Below are 22713 nucleotides of genomic sequence, written 5' to 3'. Positions count from 1 at the left end.
AAATCAACTCCACCCTGTTTGAATGATTGCCCGTGTGACTCAAATAGAGTCGGCCAACAACACTTAGCACTAATAATCGAACACTTTTTATACGGGTCACTTTGATTTGGTGCATAATTACAGTTGAAAAATCTACAGCTACGAGCATTGCAGTTTAGTGTTTAGTATTCTGATTTTTTCTGTTGTGTGGATAAATTGTTAATAAGGGCGTTAGTCTCCCCTTCCAATCAGCAACCCCCGGTCATCAGCCCCACCTTTTGTCCTACCGTCACTTATGGGAGAGCCGTTCAAACATTTCGAAAGACCCCCCACCCCCCCCCCCCCCCCTGTTATCAACCTTCTCCTCTTTTATCACCCCCTTCAGTTCTGATTCTCTTATGGCAAGGAACATGTAGACTGAAGTTTTTGGAGCGTCTAAGAAGAATACGAAATCTGGAATTAAATAAAAAGAAAACTTATCCAAACTAATTCTATTAAATTGGATAAGTTTTCTTTTTATTTAATTCCAAGAAACATACCAAGTTTGATATACAATGGTCAAGACGTTTCAGAGTTATGGTTTCCCCCCTTATTAGCTCCCTTTTTGTCAACCCCTTGGTGCTGATTCACTGGTTTCAAGGTACTTGTGTGCCAAATTTGATGAATAACCGTCCAGGCATTTCGGAGTTATGCCCTCCCCACTGTTATGAACCCCTCCCCCCCTTTTTGTCAACCCCTTCAGTTTTGATTCCCTTACATCAAAAAATATGTGTGCCAAGTTTGAAGAAGAACCGTCCAGGTATTTCGGAGCTAGGGTTTCGCCCCCCCTTTTGTCAACCCCCGAGTGCTGATTCTCTTATATCAAAGTTTGGTGGAGGACGATCAAGGCATTTTGGAGTTATAGTGGAACATATAAACATACAAACATACAAACATACTCACGCTCACTTTTATGTATATAGATTGATTAATCCCAAATATTTACCTTGGTCAGACTAACTCAAAGCAATTCTATTCATCTTGATAATGCGATTATTATTTGGCCTGAGGGAAGAAGCCCTTGGCTTATAAAAAAAAATTGAGTTTTAGAAGCAGTGAGGAAGCCGGTGAAAGCCGGCATTGAGCGAGCGCGGACCAGATCGGCTAAGACAGCTGCCCGTCAACGATACGCCGAACTGGAGAGGGCTGTTAAACGTGCTTGTAGGAGGGACAAGAGAGCCTGGACTAACTCCCTAGCCGAGCAAGGAGAAACCGCCGCTTCCAATGGTGATATCCGTTTGTTGTACGATATTTCTCGCCGCCTTAGTGGTGCCAGGAGGAATACAAAGATGCTGCTAAAGGACAGAGCTGGTCAGATATTGACTGACCATACAGAACAGCTTAAGCGATGGACTGCACATTTTGAACAACTCTTCCGAGTTTCAAATGTCAGAGACCAACAAAACCAGCAACGTACGACGCCTACAGTTCGTCGAATAAATCGCGTGAACTCGGAGGCGCCATCGCTGGATGAAATTGTAGCAGCCATCAAGAGTATGAAATCCAATAGAGCGTCAGGGATAGATCGTATTTCAGCCGAAATGCTCAAAGCTGACCCATCTTTGTCAGCCCAGATGATGCATCAGCTTTTCAGCAATATTTGGGAAACCGCAACTTTTCCGGTAGACTGGATGCAGGGCATATTGGTCAAAGTCCCTAAGAAAGGAGACCTAACGGAATGCGGTAACTGGCGTGGCATCTCGTTGCTCTGTATTACTCTCAAAGTACTCTGTAAGGTAATCCTCAACCGGATCCAGGAGAAGATCGGCGCTACTCTCCGGCGGCAGCAAGCTGGATTCCGTGTTGGCCGATGATGTGTAGACCATATCACAATGCTCCGCATTATATTGGAGCAGATCAACGAGTTCCAGGACTCTCTTCTGCTAGTGTTCATTGACTTCGAAAAGGCGTTCGACCGACTCAATCACGAAAACATCTGGGGCGCACTTAGGCGTAGAGGAGTTCCAGATAAGCTAGTCCATCTCATCGAGGCTCAGTACGAGGCGTTCTCGTGCAAGGTTTTGCACGATGGCGTCTTGTCCGACCCCATAAGGGTTACTGCTGGCGTGAGACAGGGCTGCATTTTATCACCGCTTCTGTTTCTCATCGTTATGGATGAGATATTAGTTGGAGCAATTGACAGTAGACCAAATCGAGGATTGCCTTGGAATCCTCTAACGATGGAGCAGCTAAATGACCTCGACCTAGCCGACGACATTGTCTTACTCGCACAACGCCGAAACGCAGAGCAAGTTAGATGACCTCTCCGAGAGCTCCCAAGCAGCAGATCTCACAGTCAATGTACCGAAAACTAAGTCTATGGTAGTGAACACTGACAATGCCACCAACTTCACAGTAGTGGGACAACAAGTTGAGCAGGTAGACGCCTTTCAATATCTTGGTAGCCAAACAACGCCCGATGGTGGTACCAAGACTGATATAGCCACACGGATCAGGAAGGCCAGGGGTGCCTTTGCAGGTCTGCGAAACATTTGGCGCTCAAACCAGATCACTCTACGTACGAAAACCCGAATCTTTAATTCAAACGTTAAATCCGTACTGCTGTATGCCTGCGAAACGTGGTGCGTCTCAGCGGAGACAACGCAAAAACTGCAGGTATTCATTAACCGGTGCCTGCGATACATCATTCGTGCCTGGTGGCCTGATAATTGGATATCCAATGAGGAACTCCATCGTCGGTGTCATCAACGGCCGATAGCCACAGAAATTCGTGAACGTAGGTGGAAGTGGATCGGACACACCTTGAGGAAATGAGCGAACGAGGTTTGCAGAGCAGCACTCGACTGGAATCCACAAGGACAGCGTAGAAGACGCAGACCCAGAGGCTAATGACGACGGAGCTTAGCCAACGACATCCGGGCTGTAGACGAGAACCTGTCCTGGCGACAGGTAAAAGCCATGGCGGGTAACCGTCAGCAGTGGAGATCTCTGATTTCATCCCTTTGTTCTGCCGGACCGGCGGACATGGACACATAAGTAAGTAAGTAAGTTTTAGAAGCATTGGGAGAAATTTTCCACTTTTGTAAGTATTTGGAGAAAATATTCAAACTTTTCTGCAGTCGACCACATATCACACGAAGACTGTTTTCTTTTACGGAAATGCTTGTATCGTCGCAGAATAACGACTTAGTGTAGCCAACCGGTAATTCAGGAAGATCAGATGCGTATATGTTATACAGAATTGGGCCCAGGATCGAGCCTTGAGGCACACCTGCTTTAACAAGAAACTTTTCAGATTTAGATTTCTAAAAATCGAATTGTAAAAATCGATTAGTTAAATAATTTTGTAAAATTTTTACAATTTAAATTGGAAAATTCAAATTTCATGATTAAACCTTTATGCCAAACACTGTCGAATGCTTTTTCTATGTCTAGAAGAGCTACTCCAGTAGAATTGCCGTCGGCTTTATTTGCTCGTAGGGTATGTTGCTACATCGTCGTAATTGCCTATTCCCGTCCTATCCAACACAAATTATTAAAAATATCAGCATTTTTATGACACACAATGCAAAACTAGGTATTCCCTAATATTTTAGTTAGTTGTCTATCATACGCAATCAATCAAAGTGAGCTGAGATCTATTTAAATGCTTTTTATCATTAAAGAAGTCCTCCCAGCCAAATTTCCTACGTTTTTTCGTGCGACGAAGAAGACAATGTCGACTAATCGTGCTAATTTCCGTCATTCATAAATGAAAATAACTCACGCAAGGCATTGTCGTTATTCTACAGCCAGAAAAACTTGCCTGACCTGCAGAAATTTTGTAGAATAACGTTTGTCATGCTGTCCTACACAAATACATGCGCGTTAGCTTCGTAAACATTATTGTGATTTTTAGTTCGGACGATGAAAAATTTTGTTGGACGGATTTTAAAACGGTACGACGAATTTTAGCAATAAAGTCAGTTGCGTAATTTCAATATTATGCTTTAATAGTCGCTTTTCAGTGATTTCAAAGTTCACGGATCGGAAGGTAAGTGTGTTTTAGTCAAATCAGTACAAGAACTTTTGGAGTATTCACTAAATCCATCCAGCAAATGATGAAAATTAGAATGGCTTTCCTTATTACGACGGGAATTAGAAAAAGACTCTATCATATTAGTAACCAATTTGTTCATCTGCAGAAATTGAATGTTCAGTAATGTGTGACATCATTCTGTTAGGAATTATTCTCTCAAATAATTTACTTATGGAAGGAAATAAACTTATTGGCCTATAGCTTGAAGCCTCCGCTGGATTTTTATCTCGCTTCAAAATAGGTGTAATCTTAGCAGTTTTCCATAAATAAGGAAAATATGCTTATTTGAAACAGTTATTAAATATTTTCACCTAAAATTGATAAGTGATTTCAGGGAGTTTTTTTTTAATTAAAATGTAAAATATCCCATCATCACCAGGTGCTTTCATATTCATGAATTTGTTGATACTTGAACGAACCTCATCCAAGTCAGTATCAAATACTTCATTAGGTGAGACGTTATGAGTAGAAGCTTGATCATATTTTTGGGTGACATAGTTTTCAACTGAGCTCACCACATTAAAATTATGACCATTTCCAAACTGCTGAACAAGTCTTTGAGCCTTTTGTTCATTTGTTAAAAGAATATGATCGCCATCTTTTATTGCTGGAATAGGCTTTGAAGGTTTCTTCAGATTTTTTGACAAATTCCAGAAAGGTTTTGAATAGAGTTTCAACTGCTCAATCTTATTCGCAAACTTTTTGCTATCATGCTTACTATTTACGTGTGTATGAATACCTAAAGATTTGAAAGTTAAGCCAACTATAAAAAAAACTGACTTGCATATATGGCTTCTTCCGCGAAGTGGTAGAAAATGTAGATACAAGCAACTATGTTAAACATTTCTATCTCTATCATTTCCTTAAAAAAAATTCCCTAAAAGTTCCTTAAAACTAGTTTTTACTTGCTAAGAATTAACAAATCGTTTTTTGATGTTTATAAAATCTGATGGTCATACTCTAGCTTGTATGGCGTACTGTATTGAATTAGGTAAATGAAATTAAAAAAATCAAGTAAATAATATAATAAAATAGGTAATAAAAAAAGAAATTTTCTTTTATACCAGTTCAGGATGCCCTACGCTTTGGTTCTCAGAATTATTGTCACCTTTTATATTTGTTAGCGTAAGAACTCATTATAACTAGCACTTGAGCAACTTGCTGGTACAGCTCGTCCTTGTGAAACTATTAGTGCTCATTATAGTTTTATACGTACAATTATTTGAAAGTGTGTTTGCGACTGTTCTCAACACCTTCATTATGCTGAATGGCAGCAATTGCGCTATTCTAAGCAGATCTATCGGATAGAGCGATCAGTCTCGAATAGGGCAATTACGAATGAGATGCTTCGGTACAAATTACCGGCCTGAAAAGCCTTCAAAAGGCGTTTATCTTCGATTGCTTGATGCACGGTTGACCGTAGTGATTTAATTGGAATTAGAAACTGTAAAATGATACAACTATTATAACCCATCAAAATCAACAACCTAGCGTGCTGAATTAATTTAATTTAATTTTATTATTCATATTGTTCAATTTTAATTTGAAACATACATAGTTCGCTTCGGAGAACTACGAATCTGCGTTGCGAGAGGGAGACATTCTTCCATCCCAATGACACCGATAAGTCACTAATAGGTATATACAGTCGATAATAGCTCGCGATTAAATTTCGCGATCCACCATGACCTCACATCGCCGACATTTACCGTTTTTTTATTATCCGATAATAACCGCTAACCCGGTATGAGATCCCAGCATCAGTCGATCCTCCTATCGTTAATCTCGATCTATGAATCATCGAAATGCAATAAAAAGTACGATAATCGCTCTCCGCGAATCACCTCGCCAAACCACAGCAGGCCTGTGCCTTATCGGGCATCGTCCGTCCAGGATGCCGTACGGTGCATCTTTGCGCGCTACTGAAATGCAACAACAAACACAACAAACACCAATAACTCAACCGTGAACAATCAGACGAACAAATAAATTCGAATCGCAATAAAACAATATCCAGGGAAGGGCAAAGGGTTTGCCTGCAACCGGGATCGATGTAACTCTGGAAATAGACGTATAAATTACCGTTTTTTCCCTGGTTCCACCCTATGATTGTCGGTACTTTTCCCGAGACCCGAGCTGTTGCCATCGTCCCGTTCCGTTACTGTTAGAACAAAATTACGTAAAACGACAGAAATTTATTAATATTTACAGTTGAAACCATCAGCAGCTCTGCTTCAGCTCGTACGGTCCGGCGTGCGCTCCACTTCGGTGGAACTGTTTTTACAATTACACCAATGTATTATAGGACGGAGTGTAGTTTTTGTTTCCAGCGAATTAAATGATACTAATTGAATGGTTTGTACCGCCAATTCATGTTGTTATAGAAAGATTTCTATAAAAACACTGCAGAATAACGAGATTTCTTTATTTTACTTTTTTTTTTGACTGGAAAATAATTTTCTGCTAATAAGGCTAACAACGTTATATGATACGATAAAATCTACAACACACTTACCAATAAAAATCTTTCAAGAATTGCTTAAATGTTGAAATGGTGTACCTTATTCTTGAATGAAATCAAGATTTTGCAAAAAAGAGATTGGTTAGAAGAAAGCATCACTTATACCGAACCGGTTATCTTAAATATGAAAAAAACAAGGAAACTAGTTGATGAACAATTTTTCAAAGACAACAGAAGGGTTTCGACGTAGTGCGCAAAAAACTATTGATTTTTAACCAAAGCAATGTTTCAAACATCTTTAGTCAACAAGCATGCAAGCAGGAACAGATTTTAAACATTTTGACATGTATTTTTTAGAAATATAAGTCCTGAATTTTGGTTTATTTTATGATTTCTATCCCGTGTCCGGTACTGGGAGACACAATTTTTAAGTAATGATTTTTATCGATTTCTAATTTGGCTTCTAAAATGGTTCTCTAAAATGATACGTGCAAGTACGTGTAACCCATTTTTATTGGAAAATAGTCTTCTAAATTACTTTTCCAGTTAATTAAAACTGAAGTAATGCTAAGTGTTGATTTTATATAGGTCAAAATCCTTAAGTGTACGGTACTGTGGGACTTCCCCCTACTCTTCTAGAGTAAATTTCTTTAAAAAAAAAACAATATTCAGTTTGGCAATGCTTTACTGTTTGAAATCGTGTTCTAGAATTATTATGTAAGATACACCCACCTGACACCAACACACAACCACATATAGCTTAACAGTACACTAAAGTCGCTTTTCGCGATTTTCGGAATTTGCGCGGTTTTGAATTTGCGCGGAACGTTCTTACTTACTTAATTGGCCTAACGTCTTACGACAAGGCCTACGCAGTCCATAAGTCTCCATCTATTTCGGTCCAACTGATGGCAGCTGGTCTCCAGTTCGTGGGCACCCAGTGCTCGCCAGATGTCGCTCCACCAGGTCTTGCCACCTCGCTCGTTGTGCCCCTCTGCCCAACGTATCCGTCCAGCTTTAACCACTTTCTGAATACTTGATTCGCCGTAGAGTCGCGCGAACTCGTGGTTCATTCTTCGCCTCCATACACCGTTCTCTTGCATTCCGCCAAAGATGGTTCTCAGCACCCGCCGCTCGAAAACTCCGAGTGCTCGTAGGTCCTCTTCTAGCAGTGTCCACGTTTCGTGCCCATGGAGGACAACCGGTCTAATTAGAGTTTTGTACAGTGTGCACTTTGTACGGGGGCTCAGATTGTTCAACCGCAAGTGTTTGTAGAGTCCGTAGTAGACCCGACTTCCGCTGATAATACGTCTTTTAATCGCACGGCTGATAAACGGCTGGGTAATGCATACCATCGGTGCCTTGTGCACTGGGCATAACATAGACCCCACAGCGGTCCACAGCCTCTTACCCAGCAACACATACCCCTACCTCCTCGTGGTACCGAGCAACCTCGGTGGAGATCGGGTAACCAACCCCGGTGGAAACCAAGGTCGTGTGCTGACAGGGGAGGAGGGCTCCTTCGAGCTACGTTGGCCCTCAGGCGATACTGTGTGGTGGTGTGGAAAAAATCAAAGCAATGGACTCCGTAAGCACTAATAAGTCTTGCGCGGGACGTATCCTTCGCGTAAAAAGCGACTTGAGTATACTCACGTATTAATGACTTTCTCGATACTGGGCCCAAACAATAACGATGTACTTTTGTTTTATGTGTAGCATGACTGTTTGATCAAGTCCCCAATTAAATAGATTAAATGCAGCTGTGATTTATTAGTTCATTTATACACACGGTAGAGTGTGGATTTCGTCTGATAACCGACGGATCGACAGTGTATGTTCGATAAAATTAACGTAACGAATGTTACTGCGTCATTACTCTCCACGACAGCACAATGCCGAATGTAGAGTGGTATTTTAGAAGCCCCTAATCCTAGTTGTCAAGCCGGTAACTAATTTTAGTTAAACTTAAACCAGTGGTTATCGGTTTAAAACTCTTCGGAAGAACAAATTTTCAAAGATATCTGTTTGTAAAATGGTTCTAACATGGGTAAGAGTTTATAGTTTATAGACCAACTTTCAGTCAATTTGGTTATATTTTGCAAATTTAGAAAATTTCCAAAAGTTCAACTTTTTTTTACGGTAGTGTGATGCCGGAAGTCGACTATGACTTTTTCAGTCTCTGATCGTAGTTGCTGAACTGGTTTTTGATTTTCATTGAATCCTGTTAACTAATGTTAAAAAAAAGTTCAATCCGGTGTTGTTCGTGGCAGGGGGTAGATATTCTACATATTCCAAGCACATTCCAGCGAGTGTTTCTGTTAAGCAGTTTCTTTTTCAAAGCAAAGCAAAGCCTAGGTGCCCCGTTTTCGAAGCTTTACCTTCTATTTTTATTCGGTAGACTTCGTAGATAGCTATCATTTGAGAGGTGAGCCCTCGGATTTTATGACATAGTGCTATTTTGGGACACTCTAACGGACGCAGAACAACTTCAGTCTCTTTCGCGTTCCTTCAACAACAACGAATCCGTGAGCCAACGGGGTGCAGCATAAAAGTTCTGCAAAACATTGAAAAAAGACCGAATAAAGTGCCGAAAGAAGACAAGAACCCTGGAATACCCTGAGGGACAGATTTCGACGCTAAAATCCCAATGTCACTGATTGATAAAAAATTATTCCGGAAAATGCTTTGTTTTGGACGACAAAAGATACTTCCCTCTTTCGAAGTCGCACATTCCCGCAAATGATCGATACTATTCCAAGGATAGTTCTACTACATCTCCGAACATAAAATACAAGTTTGAACATAAGTTTGAACAAAAAGTAATGCTGTATATTGCCATTTCCGAGAGAGATATTTCTAAGCCATGGTACAAGCCCTCTGGTTTGGTTATCAATCAAGATGTGGACCAGAACGAATGTTTGAAGAAAATTTTGATCCCGTTTCTGCAAAAACGTCATGCAGATGGACATTACGTGTTTTGGCCGGATAAAGCATCAACGCGTTACACCATAAAACCACAATCGTTCCTGAATACCCATTCGATCCCATTTGTACCCAAAAACCACGACCCGACAAGTCTGACTCAGTGCCGCCAATCGAAGATTTCTTCGGGATTTTGAGTTCCTTGGTGTGCAATAATAACTAGAGAGCCACGAATTGCAAACAGTTGGTTGGTAGAATCAAAAGATGCGTTCGCATAGTTGATATGACGGCCGTACAATGCTCCTGTTCCGACATCAAACGGAAGCTTCGCCGAACAGCCAATTACGAACCGTTTCCAAATGTTCACTAATTTTTTTTTTCAACAATAGACAATGTATCTTTAATTTCGGTAAATCAGATTTTCTTCAGATATCTTTGTCTTTTTTGACAGCCTGAGAAATAAATTCCAAAATTTTAGTTGACACCCGTTAATGGATAGCTTCAACATTAATATATTATTATATATGACTAGCTGACCCGACAACCTTCGTATTGCCACAAATTAAACTGTGTAGTGCATAAATCCTTAATCTCGGATCACCTTTATCACAATCTCGAGTTTTGCAAGTTTCTGAGGAGTTCATGGGTGTTTTAATATACAAATTTTCCTCACAGTAAAATAGAAAATAACTCCCTCCCTTAGCCTGATAAAATAAAGCGGATAGCATTTAAACATTCGCCATCACTACAAAACTTTTCGCCGAATACCATTTTGCGCAACACCAATTCTCGGTTGACCATAACGCTGAATATAGAGTTTCGCAGAATCTTTTCGTAGAAAGTACCATTTCGCAGGGGTGACCCAACTGAAGGAAAGTAATAGAGGTCAGTAGATCTAGGAAAATAAATATACCTAGATAGAGGTGATCTCTACGGGGGGCAGTCCCCCAGCAGATGCCGGCGCTTCCGATGGCAGGTCGCTGGCAATACTCGCGGCCTGTGGCCGTCTCGCGCTGAATTATCTAATGTTACTACTATTGATAGTTTTTGGTGGTCTTGTTATTGATTAATGTTTTATGAAAGAGTCTAAAATTTCTCGAGTTCGATTAGTTTTTGAGTTACGCAAAAATTTCTGTTTTATTTCTATGAGAGTCGAATTATGAGGAAATTTGTATAAGAGCCCCCCCCCCCCCCTCCTAAAGTGGGGAGAGGTTTCAATTCACCATAGAGAAAATTCTTGTCTCCAAAAACACCCACATGTCAAATTTGGTTCCATTTGCTTGATTGCTTCTCGAATTATGAGGAAATTTGTATTTCATTTGTATGGAAGCCCCCCCCCCTCTTAAAAGGGAGAGGGGTCATTATTCCCCTCCTAAAGAGGGAAGGGGTATCAATTCACCATAGAAAAATATGCCTGCACACCCACATGCTAAATTTGGTTCCATTTGCTTGATTAGTTTTCGACTTATGAGGAAATTTGTATTTCATTTGTATGGGAGGCCCCCTCCTAAAAAGGTAAGAGGTCTCAATTCATAATAGAAAAAATTCATGCCTCCAAAAACACCCACATGCCAAATATGGTTCCATTTGCTTGATTAGTTCTCGAGTTATGCAGATATTTGTGTTTCATTTGTATGAGAGCCCCCCCCCCTCTTAGCTGGGGGAGGGATCTCTAACCATCATAAGAACCTTCCCTGGCACCAAAAACTCCTACACGCACATTTTCATTCCGATCGGTTCAGTAGTTTTCGATTCTATATGGAACATAGAGCGGACAGAAATCCATTTTTATAGGCATAGATTTTTATGGAAGCCAGGGGGGCTCCCACTAAGAGGAGGCTGAGTGGAGGGAGGGGTTTTTGTCATCGAGAGAACCTTCCCTGGCCCCAAGTACTTTCGATTCTATAAGGAACATACGGACGGACAGACAGACAGACAGACAGACAGACAGAAATCCATTTTTATAGGTATAGATTGAAAATGATTCTAGTGGTTGTATTTTGCACGTCACGGATCACAGTCACGGATACATTTTGCATTTCTCCTTCATTTATTGTCGTGGTGTCTCCAGAAGAGTAGTGTTCCTACAGCGGTTTTGCGTTGTTGACTAGGCAAGTGTGCCTTAACTTCTTTCTTAGATCCTACTTAAATGACTGTATCAGCCAGTGTTGAAAAATTCATTTCAGCAGAAAACTCAATGAGATTTCAAGCACCATGAAATTTCAACCTTGATCAGAAGCGCCGAACTCACATATGGATTTCTCTCGCTATTATATGCGATGTCTCTGTTGCTATGCGTTGTGAACCAAATTCAGCTGTGAGCATTTTGCTTACTTCTCCCACAGCTGGCATTTCATACTACGAACCAGAGAGCGAAAGAGAATTAACCGTCAGAGAAAACACCAGCTGCGAAAAAAGCTAGCACACATTCATGAATTAAGATGGCAAACAAATTGGCAGAATTTACATTTTTCCTTCGCGGGAATCGACATTTTCTTAACTGGAAAGTAAAAAGCCTATTAAGAATTAGATAAACATGTAGTTTAAATGTGTGTTTTAGTTTAGCTTTACGATTTATTTAGAGATTCATTCTCTTACGCTCAGTCACAGTTACGTATCGCACGAGAGAATGCATATGCTGTTTAACAACGAATTTGTATGTATAAGTGTATAGCTCTGGGTAGCAGTTGAAGCAAAGCAGAATATGATCAAGCGGTAAGAAATATGTGTGAGTTTTGTGCTTCTTGCTATGAAAACCGAAAAACTCACGCGTGAGTTTTTTCTGCATAGGGTCAAGTTGACATGATTCACAGTTGATTTTGATTTTTGACGAGTTTTGAGATTTCGAGTTTTTAACATCACTGGTATCAGCTCCCTATTTACTAGCTTCTCATATTGGTGATCCACACAAACAATGTCCAGCCATCTTGCACGTTGCGCCCTTCTATTCTTGGTGCCGATGGGGTTCTTGAAGAGCACGGATTTCACTGCACAGTCGTCCGGTCCGGTCCTTGCGACATGGCCAGCCCAACGTAGTCTCCCAACTTTCGCCAGGTATACCATGATAGTCTCCAAGTAGTGTCTGCAACTCATAGTTAATATCCCTACGCTACTCTCCGCTATTCGTTTGTACTCCACCAAAAATACGCAAAGTCCACAAATATCCTCCGTAAGCAAAGTTACAGTCTCAAGTCCGTTGAGGACTACCGGTCTGATGAGCATTTTGTACATCGTCAGCTTTGAGCGGTGACGTATGCTCCATCAGCGTCTTGCGGAGGGAAAAGCAGGCTCGACTTTCAGCTTGGATGCGTCGTTGAATCTCCTTACCTGTATTATTGTCGGCGGTGACCAGAGATCCCAATCCCAAGTAAACGAACTCTTCAACCACTTCCAGTTCATCGCCGTCAATAGTCACTGTCCGTAGGAATCAAACGTTGTTTTCTCTGGTGTGTCTTCCTACCATATATTTGGGTTGCGACCCATTGATTTGTAACCCAATCCTCCTAGCTTCCGTTTTTAGTCAAGCGTAGATTGCCTCCAACGTCGCAAGGTTTCTAGTAAAGATATCGAGGTCGTCTGCAAAAGCTAGGAGTTGGCTACCCTTGCTGAAGACCGTTCCTCTCGTTTCGATGCCCGCTCGCCGGATCACACCTTCAATGGCGATGTTGAATAACATACATGACCGTCCATCTCCTTGCTGCAACTCTTCCGTCTCCTATATACATCATTCTCACATACACCGCCAAAGATGGCTCTAAGCACACGACGTTCAAAAATGGCCAGTGCTTTTAAGTCCCCGTCGATCATTGTCCACGTTTTGTGCCTTTGGAGGGCTGCCGGTCTTAATAGCGTTTTGTACATGGTACATTTGGTACTGAGGTAAAACTCACCAGACCTTAGGGTCTTGTAGAGTTCGTAGGAAGCACAACTTTCGGTAAGAATACGTCTGCGTATTTCTCTGCTGCAGTTATTATCCGACGTAATCAACTGCCAAATTCATCCACCACCTCGAACTCGTCCCCGTCGACTACCACACTATTGCCTATGCGAACTGTATTGCGCTCGGTTCCTCGTGCTAACAGATACTTGGTTTTGAACGTATTCACCACTTATCCAACCTTTACTGCTTCACGTTTCAGTTTGATATACTGCTCAGAGCGTCCTTCCAACAAAATCCACGTCGTCAGCGAAACGGATAAATCGGTTAGATTTGTTGAAGATCGTACCCATGTCGTGTTCAGGCAAGCATTCAATTTAAATTGATTGATGCTAGTTTATGCAGCTAAAAATTCTACCTGCGGCCTCAGTAGCTTTCGTTAATGCTTTATGTTTGTGATTTGATGGTGCGAATCATTACCTTTATCGCAATATCCCCGTGAGTTCATCTCAATATAGGTGATTGGGAGTGAATGGACGTTACCAAAGGTATGCAAATGTGGAATGTCAGAAGACTTACACCCAATAACAAGTCCCGTTGCAATAGGCCGGCGAGGTTCAGTTACTGCGCTAGCTGCAAATAAATGAATCGACCCGTAATTGTGAATGAGGAAAAAAGATGAGCATGGAAACAAGGAAAAATAAACAATAATCGATTATCGAGCCGCGAATGTGATGATTGCCGTTTGCGATTCCACTGATTTGTTTCTCTCTCTCTCTTGGTTCGGTTGGCATGCTCCGTCCTACCTGAATTGTTTCATCGGATCGCATCGGACTTAACCCTTTTGGAACCAAGATGATGGAAATATTCAACATTTACATGGAAACTAAACGTGAGTTTTAAATAATGGTTACAATACTTCTTGTTTTTAATTTGGAAAATAAAATTTCAATTTATAGTTATTTTTTCAAACAAAAATAATTTGTGCAAGCTAGTAGCCAAGTGGACCCACAGAGGGTTAAGACAGCGCCAACCCAATTCGATGGGAACTGAATTGCTTTCCCAGTAATCGATCAGAGTCCTCAATGGACGTCGCATAAAATTTCAATCATCATATCTGCGGATCCAAAAGCTAATAATACGTGTTTCTCATCGTCGTCAAATCGATTCAACCCGAATCATTACATACCTACTATATTTAGCGCTGGGCTCCACCGTCGACGAGGGCCGACAGTTCGTGTGAACATCACTTTCATCAGAAATCTTAAATCCTTAAAATGCCGCCATACCGTTTCGGAGCCGCGCGTTCGAAACGGGGGCGACATGCGCGATTTAATACTCGTTTGTTTCGAGATTGATCTGACGCGCCTGGCCAAAAGCACACCGTCAGTGAGAAAACAGGGACGGGGAGGGTCACCGAGCGAGGGTAGCTGCTACACGTAATTAAATTATCCCATTTCATTGATCCGAGCTTAGACAGTCAGCGAAGTTTTGTGGGTTTTGTTTATATCGTTTCTTTTTCTGCTTCTGTGCTACTTTCAGGCAATGTCCGGCTTCTTGATGATGCTCACACAGAATGGCAAACTGCTGTACATCTCGGATAATGCAGCCGAGTATTTGGGACACTCAATGGTAAGTCATAATAATATCGTAATTATTTATTTACCCCACTCATTAAGAGAATTGGAAACAACAAGTAATTTTCAACTGGGTATGATTTAAAAAGCAGTAAATATTGTATAATGTTGATGCTTTCTTATGCTCAGATTACTTATTCAAGAAACGGAACCGTTTTAGAAGCAAGCAAAATCATTAAAAAGACATTCGCGTAATATCTCGCACCGATGGCACACTTTCCCACAACTACACCTGGACATGGATGCATCCGTTTAGACAGGGAATATCACACCGACGGATTATTAACTTTATTTATGCAATTATTTGTTGAAAGATTTTATCAGTTGTGAACCGGTCGTATGAAGCGAGAAAAAAACCCTCTAACGAGAACCTAACCGATTACCTTAGAGACCCTTGCCCGTGCTATGCTGAACATCATCGGCTAGGCTCGGTTGGCTGGTAAGGTTGATTCCCTAACCAGAGACGACCGGCCGGTGCGGTGACTGTGCCAGTCAGCAGCGTGGCGGAGTTTCATTCATGTCACGTCGTTAATGAGCAAATAAATAAAGCGCACTTTAATTGATTTTCATCGCGTACCGCTCTGAAGGGATCCAGATGTGGTGGTTTTGGTGTTCCAAGGAACTAACCGAAGCCGGACGATAAGCGCAGTCCACCTTGAGCTGACCGGTCAGCGTCAAATCACCGTACGAAAAACTAACCACAACACCCCGTGTGGAGTCGAGAAATCCCACCCTACTTTGGAGTTCGCACCGTATGCTCCTAATGCGCAGGGGGCATCATGCATATGGTACATGAAGCTGTCACCGAATGCAACATGACAAACTGAGGTGCTGCCCGAAGTCGGCTGTACCCTTAATTGTACAAATTTTTCAAACCTGCCCTGACGCTGCACTTGTCCGATATGGCAATAAATTCGAGGCAATAAGTCATAAACTACCAACAGGACCTGTCATAATTGTCAGATGTTTTTATGTGACCGTAAAGGTATGCAAAATAGATTTCGCTTTCCTGATCGCTCTGATAGTTGGAGGCTCCTTGGGTAATAGTTGCAGGTTGGTAAGCGCACAGAACATGTGTTCGCAAACTTTGTCCCCTAACGACTGACTACTCGCTAAGCTGTGGCATGAAGCAAGGAGTATTAGACCACAGATAATCAGACTGAACAGATTATTATAACTTACAAACCAGGGAAATGTTAACAGTTTCCTTTTGTTGAAAAAAGTTGCAAATTAAGTGTCAAATCGTGCTACAAGTGTAAACTAATAAAACAAAAGCTGAGAGATGTTTATCTGTGATCAGAGTAGATAGCAAACACCAAAAAGCTCAAAGTTTCAAACCACTCTTGCTCGGCGGGCATAATTTATGTGACACTCTAATAGATTTAGTGAACTTTAAATAGGTGCCTATATGCGAATGGTGAGCAACGACCGGCTGGCACCTAACCTCAATAATGGGATATGATAATATGTGAACGAAACATGTGAACATGTGCGCGATTTCCTCCTTCTAGCCGCCGCGTCGTCGCACCAAACACGAATCGTTCGTTGTCACCATGGCGGCGCGGCGGCGGCTGTGGAGCCTAAAATGCATCTATGAATCTATTGAATGGCAATATGTTTGTATGAACTGTACTGAAAAGTAGAGCCGAGGACGCAGTGGACTAACGCGTCTCGCTGTTTGAAGCTTATGGGAAACATAGAATGAGGTTTGAACATTTTGCTTTCTTTCGTAACCTTTTTACACTTGATATGTAGGATAAATCTACTAAAGAATTTCTGTGGGTTTATTCAGTTAGTTCTAAAAATAAGTTGCTTTGTAAACATCTAAAAATTGTAGATATATAATTATAAATATCACATTTTGAAGCGTCTTAATGAAGTTCATGGAGGATCGAGGGATAATAATATTGCCGTGCTTAGTAGAATAAATTGCGTAATTTCAAATAAAAGATTATATAAAATTTCAACCCCGCTTTCAATATCTGTTTGAATCTAATTGAAGTCCAATTGTCAAATTTGATTTCAAGTCCAATTTCCAGTTCAAATCGGAATATAGCTTTAAACTCAAATTATTCTAAATTCAATCTAGGTGAAATTGATTCAAGTGATACTTCAGTCTAATTTCAAGCACACCATCATGACCAATTTTAAGTGCAATTTCTCCTCTTTCAAGTGCAATTTGAAGTGTCACTGTCCTAGTCTAATTATAAGTCCAATTACTAGTCCAGTGGCATGTCAAACTTCAAATTTTATTCAAAGTCCGAAATTTCTTTGCCTACTTTCATGTTCAATTTCAACTCTAGTTTGAAGTCCAACTTCAATTTCAATTGTATTCCGATGTTCAATGTTGATCTCTGTCTTTTGATTTTTAAATGTAGAATTTCGATTCGAGCTTTTATTTTTGATGGCTTTTAAAGTATGGTTTTTGCCTTTTGATTTTCAACCTAAGAGTTTTTCACTTTTACCTTTTGAGGTTTGAGTTTTTACTTTTGAGTAAAATTATGATTTTTGATATTTCAATTCTGACGTTCAACTTTTGCAAATTTGCAAATTTTGACAATTCGCTTTCAACTATTGGCTCTTGACATTCGGCTTTTACTGTTTCACTTGTCTTTGACTCTGTCGCGGTCCAATGTAAACAATTTTTTTTAAAGGTGGAGGAGCGTTTCGTGAGGAAGAATGGTGAACTGGATGATATTGCGAAACTTCATTGTGGGGCCAAAAATATATTGCTTAGTTTATTTCCTGAGTGGGACGCTAAAAGACACACTCTCGGAGAAATTGCATTTAGAAAATGCTTGATCGTCTGATTTAATACCGACCATATGATATCACGACAAGCAATCGAGTTGAGCACGCGAGTCGAGCAGTCGAATCAAGCAATCGAGTCAAGCAGTTGGGTCAAGCGGTCTAGTCGAACAGTCAAGTCGAGCAGTGTAGTCGATCAGCAAAATCAAGCTGTTCAGTCAAGCAGTCCGGTCGAGCAGTTGAGTAGAACAGTTGAATCGAGTGGTCGAGTCGAGCAGTCAAGTCGAGCAGTTGAGTCGAGCAGTCCAGTCGAGCAATTTAATAGAGCAGTTAAGTCGAGAAGTCCACTCGAGCAGTTGAATCGAGTAGTCTAGTCGAGCAGTTGAGTCGAGCACACGAATCGAACAGTTTAGTCAAGCAGTTCAGTCGAGCAGATGAATCATGCTGTCCAGTCAAGCAGTCCAGTCGAGCAGTTAAATCGAACTGTTCAGTCAAGCAGTTCAGTTAAGCAGTCCAGTCGAGCAATCAAATCGAGCAGTCCAATCGACCAGTCCAGTCGAGCAGTCTAGTCAATCAGTTAAGCAATCGAGCAGTCCAGCAGTCGACCAGTAAGAATACAACCCAGTGCTACGAAAGCATGACGTCCTGTCAGGAATAGCCGAATATCAAATGGCTTAAATCCAAATGGTCGAGTTTCAACAACTGTCACAGAAGGCCGAAATTGCATTTGGCCGAATCACGAAAGCGCGAGCTTCTATTTGGTCGATTCACGAAAGGCCAAATCTTGGTTGAAACTGTAAAAATTATTTTCTCGAATAATATTGATAAAATAATGTTTTAAGCTCAATGTTAAGCTGGGTAAGCTATCATCAAAATAAAAAAAAAAATATTTCCGTACGTTTTAGAGAAATATCAAATAATGAAGTTTCAAGGTTACCGAGTCTGCTTTGACAGGCGAATGGACGTTTGGTTCGAATCTTAGTAGAATAAGATTCGACAAGAGAGAGACCCCTCACTCTCAAACCGTCATAAAATAAATCCAAACCTCTAAAATCCCCCACATGTCAAATTTGGTTCCATTTGCTTGATTAGTTTTCAAGTTATGAGAGAATTTGTATTTCATTTGTATGAGAGTCCCCCTCCTAAACAGAGAAAGGGCCCTAATTCATCAAAATAAAATTCTTGCCTCCAAAAACTCCCACATGCCAAATTTGGTCCCATTTGCTTGAGTAGTTCTCGAGATAAGAGGAAATTTTTGTTTCATTTGTTTGGATCCCCCCTCTTAAAAGGGCGGAGGGGTCATAATTCCCTTCCTAAAGAGGGGAGGAGTCTCAATTCACCATGGAAAAAATTCTTGCCTCCAAAACACCCACATGCCAAACTTGGTTCCATTTGCTTGATTAGTTCTCTAGTTATGCAGAAATTTGTGTTCCATTTGTATGGGAGCCCCCCTCTTAGGGAGAGGAGTGATCTCTAACCATCATAAGAACCTTGCCTGGCTTCAAAAGCCCCTGCATTCAAATTTTCACGCCGATCGGTTTAGTAGTTTCTGAGTCTATAAGGAATATACGGACCGACAGACAGACAGAAATCAATTTTTATAGGTATAGATATATCAAAACCATTTTTAACTTCCTGCTTCTTCCGGAAAGCGCTCACGTCAAGATCTTTTGATTGGATGCAATTCAGGACAGTTGGCAGCATAAGTGAGTTCTGTAAATTAGTGAAATAAATTGAAAATAATTTTGTTATCCGACTGTAACTGCCTAGTTCTGTAACTGGTAACTGTAACTGTAACTGGTAGTTGAGGCAGCAGCTGCAATATTATTGCACTGCACAATACTATTGGTTACATTTTTCGACAAAATTTTTTCTGTATTATAAAAGTGACCGTATGAAATGGAACGAAAGATACGAGCTTTAATGATTTTTCTAGCGTTATTTTGAAGAAACAAAAAGCTAGGGTTTAACAGTACGTTCGTTTATAAAAAAAGTCATCACGCAAGTTTAAAATGCAATCATTATAATACACCCAATTCTTTTTTTGCACGGATTTTTTTACACGACTTTTTTTGCACGGTTTCTCGAAATAACACGGTTTTTCTAAAATTTCGCCAACAACAGTTGTACACACAATTCTTTTGACGTAGGACTACGTCTTACTTTAATAGGGTGGCACGTTGGAGAAGCAAGAATGACCGCGACACGACAAAGTGATAGATTTTGAACGCTTATAGCTCAGCCAATTCTGAATATATTTTTATGGTTTGCATACCATTCGAATCACAAAATATCAGCCTTTTGTATAGTTTTTATTACAAGATTGTATTTTGTATGTAACGTCTGGAATTTCCACATAAAGTTGAACAATTTTTCCAAATTCCCTGCAGTATTCGTTCAATCGTCGCCATAGTTACCATATCAAATTGTTATTAATAACATACAATTAATTTAAGTGAGAAGTGAGTGATTTTGTGCATCTGATTCTACAATGTCTCAATTGCTTCAAGCAAAATATATGCGTTAATACTGCAAGCGAGTTCGTGAGCAGGAATTATTAACTGGACCAGCAAGAGGCCAGCGTTGACGGTGGCAGAGCACTGTAAATTCTACCATTTGAGAAGAAAAGGAAATCGTAGTGATTCAATGTATTCTGAAGCGGGCAATACATCGTTAGATGGTGCATCGCACGAAATATCTGGTCCCTCCAACGTTGAAGTGTTGTGTGAGGTGACCGCTCCGGCGCACGTAGAGGCCAGCGTATCGCCTAACGTAACAGGTAAGTCCTATATAAGCCGAAAAGATGTAAAAATGTAGGGTACGGGATAAGTCATCAAACATTTTCGGCTTGTTTATGGATATACCATTCCATGCTTTCAACTTGCCGGATAGAATATTATAAACAATAATGTAGGTTCAAAATATTAATATGTGAAATACTCGCAACCTGTGCTTTATTATCATTGCTCAAATTTGAAAACGACTCCATTGGAAAGGTCTTGCGGGTCAAATCGAGGCCCGCTGTGTACCCTAAGCATGACGTTCTTCAGCCCGATTGGACACCTATTGAAAAGCGATCTGCAAATATTAAGCTAAGTAGTAGCATTAAGTGCAAACGTTTACAATTTCCTTTAGTAGGTGCGAATGCTCTTACTGTACACCAGAGTCAAGGCGGCACATTTTCTGAAATCGCGTACGAGTATGGCAAGGGACAGGAACAGCAGTTGGTGTACGTGGGAATGTCAAGAGTTACATTGATTGAAGGATTGTACTTGACGACTAACAGAGGCATATTTAAGTTTTACCATGCCTGCAGGGAACTGCATCACCGAGAATCCAGGAATTACGGACGGAACTTAGGCGCCTGGAAAACCACAAATTAATTACTTTAGGTACTGAACTTCTAGAATTTATATCTAACGTAAGCCATTTTGCTGTACTGCTGAGCCTGAATGTACAGAGTCTAAACGCACGCACTCAGATAGGCAGATATCCTTGCGCTCAGCGAAACATGGATGGACAGTAATGAAGTTATTTCCATATCGACATTAGTGCCAGGAGCTTTTCGTTACCAACCGGTAAGGAGATGACACCATGTACCTGATTTTAACGGCTAGTAAGTTTCTGATTAACCAAATCAATTTTTTTAATAATTGTTACTCTGTAGTGTTAATTCTCCACTATCTTAACCAGAGACAATGTGATTTCTTCTCTTGAACCCTTTAAACAATCCAGTTGAAATATTCGGACAAGCGACATCAACTCGATAATGTTGCCACTGGAAATCAGATGTAAGAAAAAGAACGTCATTTATAATTATACCATACATTACTTTAATTCACAGTGTCAAACAGAAAACTTAAATTATCAGCAGCATCAGCAAGATGTCTGATTTCGACCCCACGCTGCTCTAAATAACGGTTTAGCATGTGCCAGATTGCTTATAATTTACACGATGAGAAGTTCTGCAATATGCAATGTAATGTAATGCTTTTGTAATGCTAACACTATGCTTTTTCTCTACAGCACAAAGTAGCCAATCCAATCATTTCAGTCAATTTCAAACTTTCAAAATGGTTCTTTTCAGAACCATCATAACTGTCAATGAAGAGTATTATGATTTCCATTAGCAATCAATTTTCTCATAAGTATTTTTAGTAAGGTGTGTCTAGATTGGCAACTAGTGGTATGCAATTGTTCCTAACAGTTACTGATGTTTCCAAGTAACTATGGCGACGTACCACAAATGTGCAGGTAGCGACAGAAGCAACATTGAGCAAAAACTAGCAACATATCGCATTCTCAACGTAGCCAAAATTGCCCATTCTAAACGCACCTTTACATTAACTTTGCGTAGTCCTACGTTGAATATGCGGTCGTGTCTTATACACAACCCCTCTGATTTTTTTACACGGATTTTTATATGCGGAATTTTTTTGCATGACTTTTTTTGCACGGTTTCTCGAAATAACACGGATTTTTTTTTACACGGTTTCTCGAAATAACACGATTTATGAATTGGATAAAATTTTGCATCATTGCATTGATTTTTGATTTAAAAAATTCCATTTGAAGCACGATGATACTCTAAAAGTAATTTTGAAGTAAAACAATGCAAAAACTGGCAATCCACCAGATTGCAGATCGTTACTCCGGAGTTAAATCCGCATTTCAATCGAGTAAACAGCCGTCATGGGAAATTAAAGAAAACCCATCACATTAGATCAGCAGTAAGACCCACCCCTTTCGGGGTGGTCCCAACAACTCATCACTGCACAGAACTGCACCGTGCTAATCAAGCGTAGCCGGTCGGGCCAGACATAAATAAAGTCTTCCCGATAGAGAAGAGTGTACGGCACCGAACGCATCTTGATAACCGAAATTTTCTTGTATCTTCAACGTTCTCATAAACCTCGTAACCCAAAACTCAGTTAATTTTTTCGATGCAATTTTAAACCGTTAAAGCTCATTTGGCAGAAGATGAACGACCCATCTCCTACCGGAGAACTCT

At 40.6% G+C, this 22713-nt stretch overlaps 1 protein-coding gene across 1 annotated transcript in view; it reads left to right on the top strand.

The window, feature by feature from the left end:
• Positions 1-22713, top strand: part of LOC128739633 (uncharacterized) — a 79111-nt gene that overhangs the window by 22926 nt on the left and 33472 nt on the right. The window contains exon 3 of the mRNA XM_053835130.1: positions 14860-14949. Within this exon, the coding sequence (XP_053691105.1) occupies positions 14860-14949 (90 nt within the window). The remainder of the gene's footprint in view (positions 1-14859; positions 14950-22713) is intronic.

The sequence above is a fragment of the Sabethes cyaneus genome, chromosome 3, assembly GCF_943734655.1.
Source record: "Sabethes cyaneus chromosome 3, idSabCyanKW18_F2, whole genome shotgun sequence".
NCBI classification, from domain to species: Eukaryota; Metazoa; Arthropoda; class Insecta; order Diptera; family Culicidae; genus Sabethes; species Sabethes cyaneus.
This window is presented reverse-complemented; position numbering and strand designations above follow the sequence as displayed.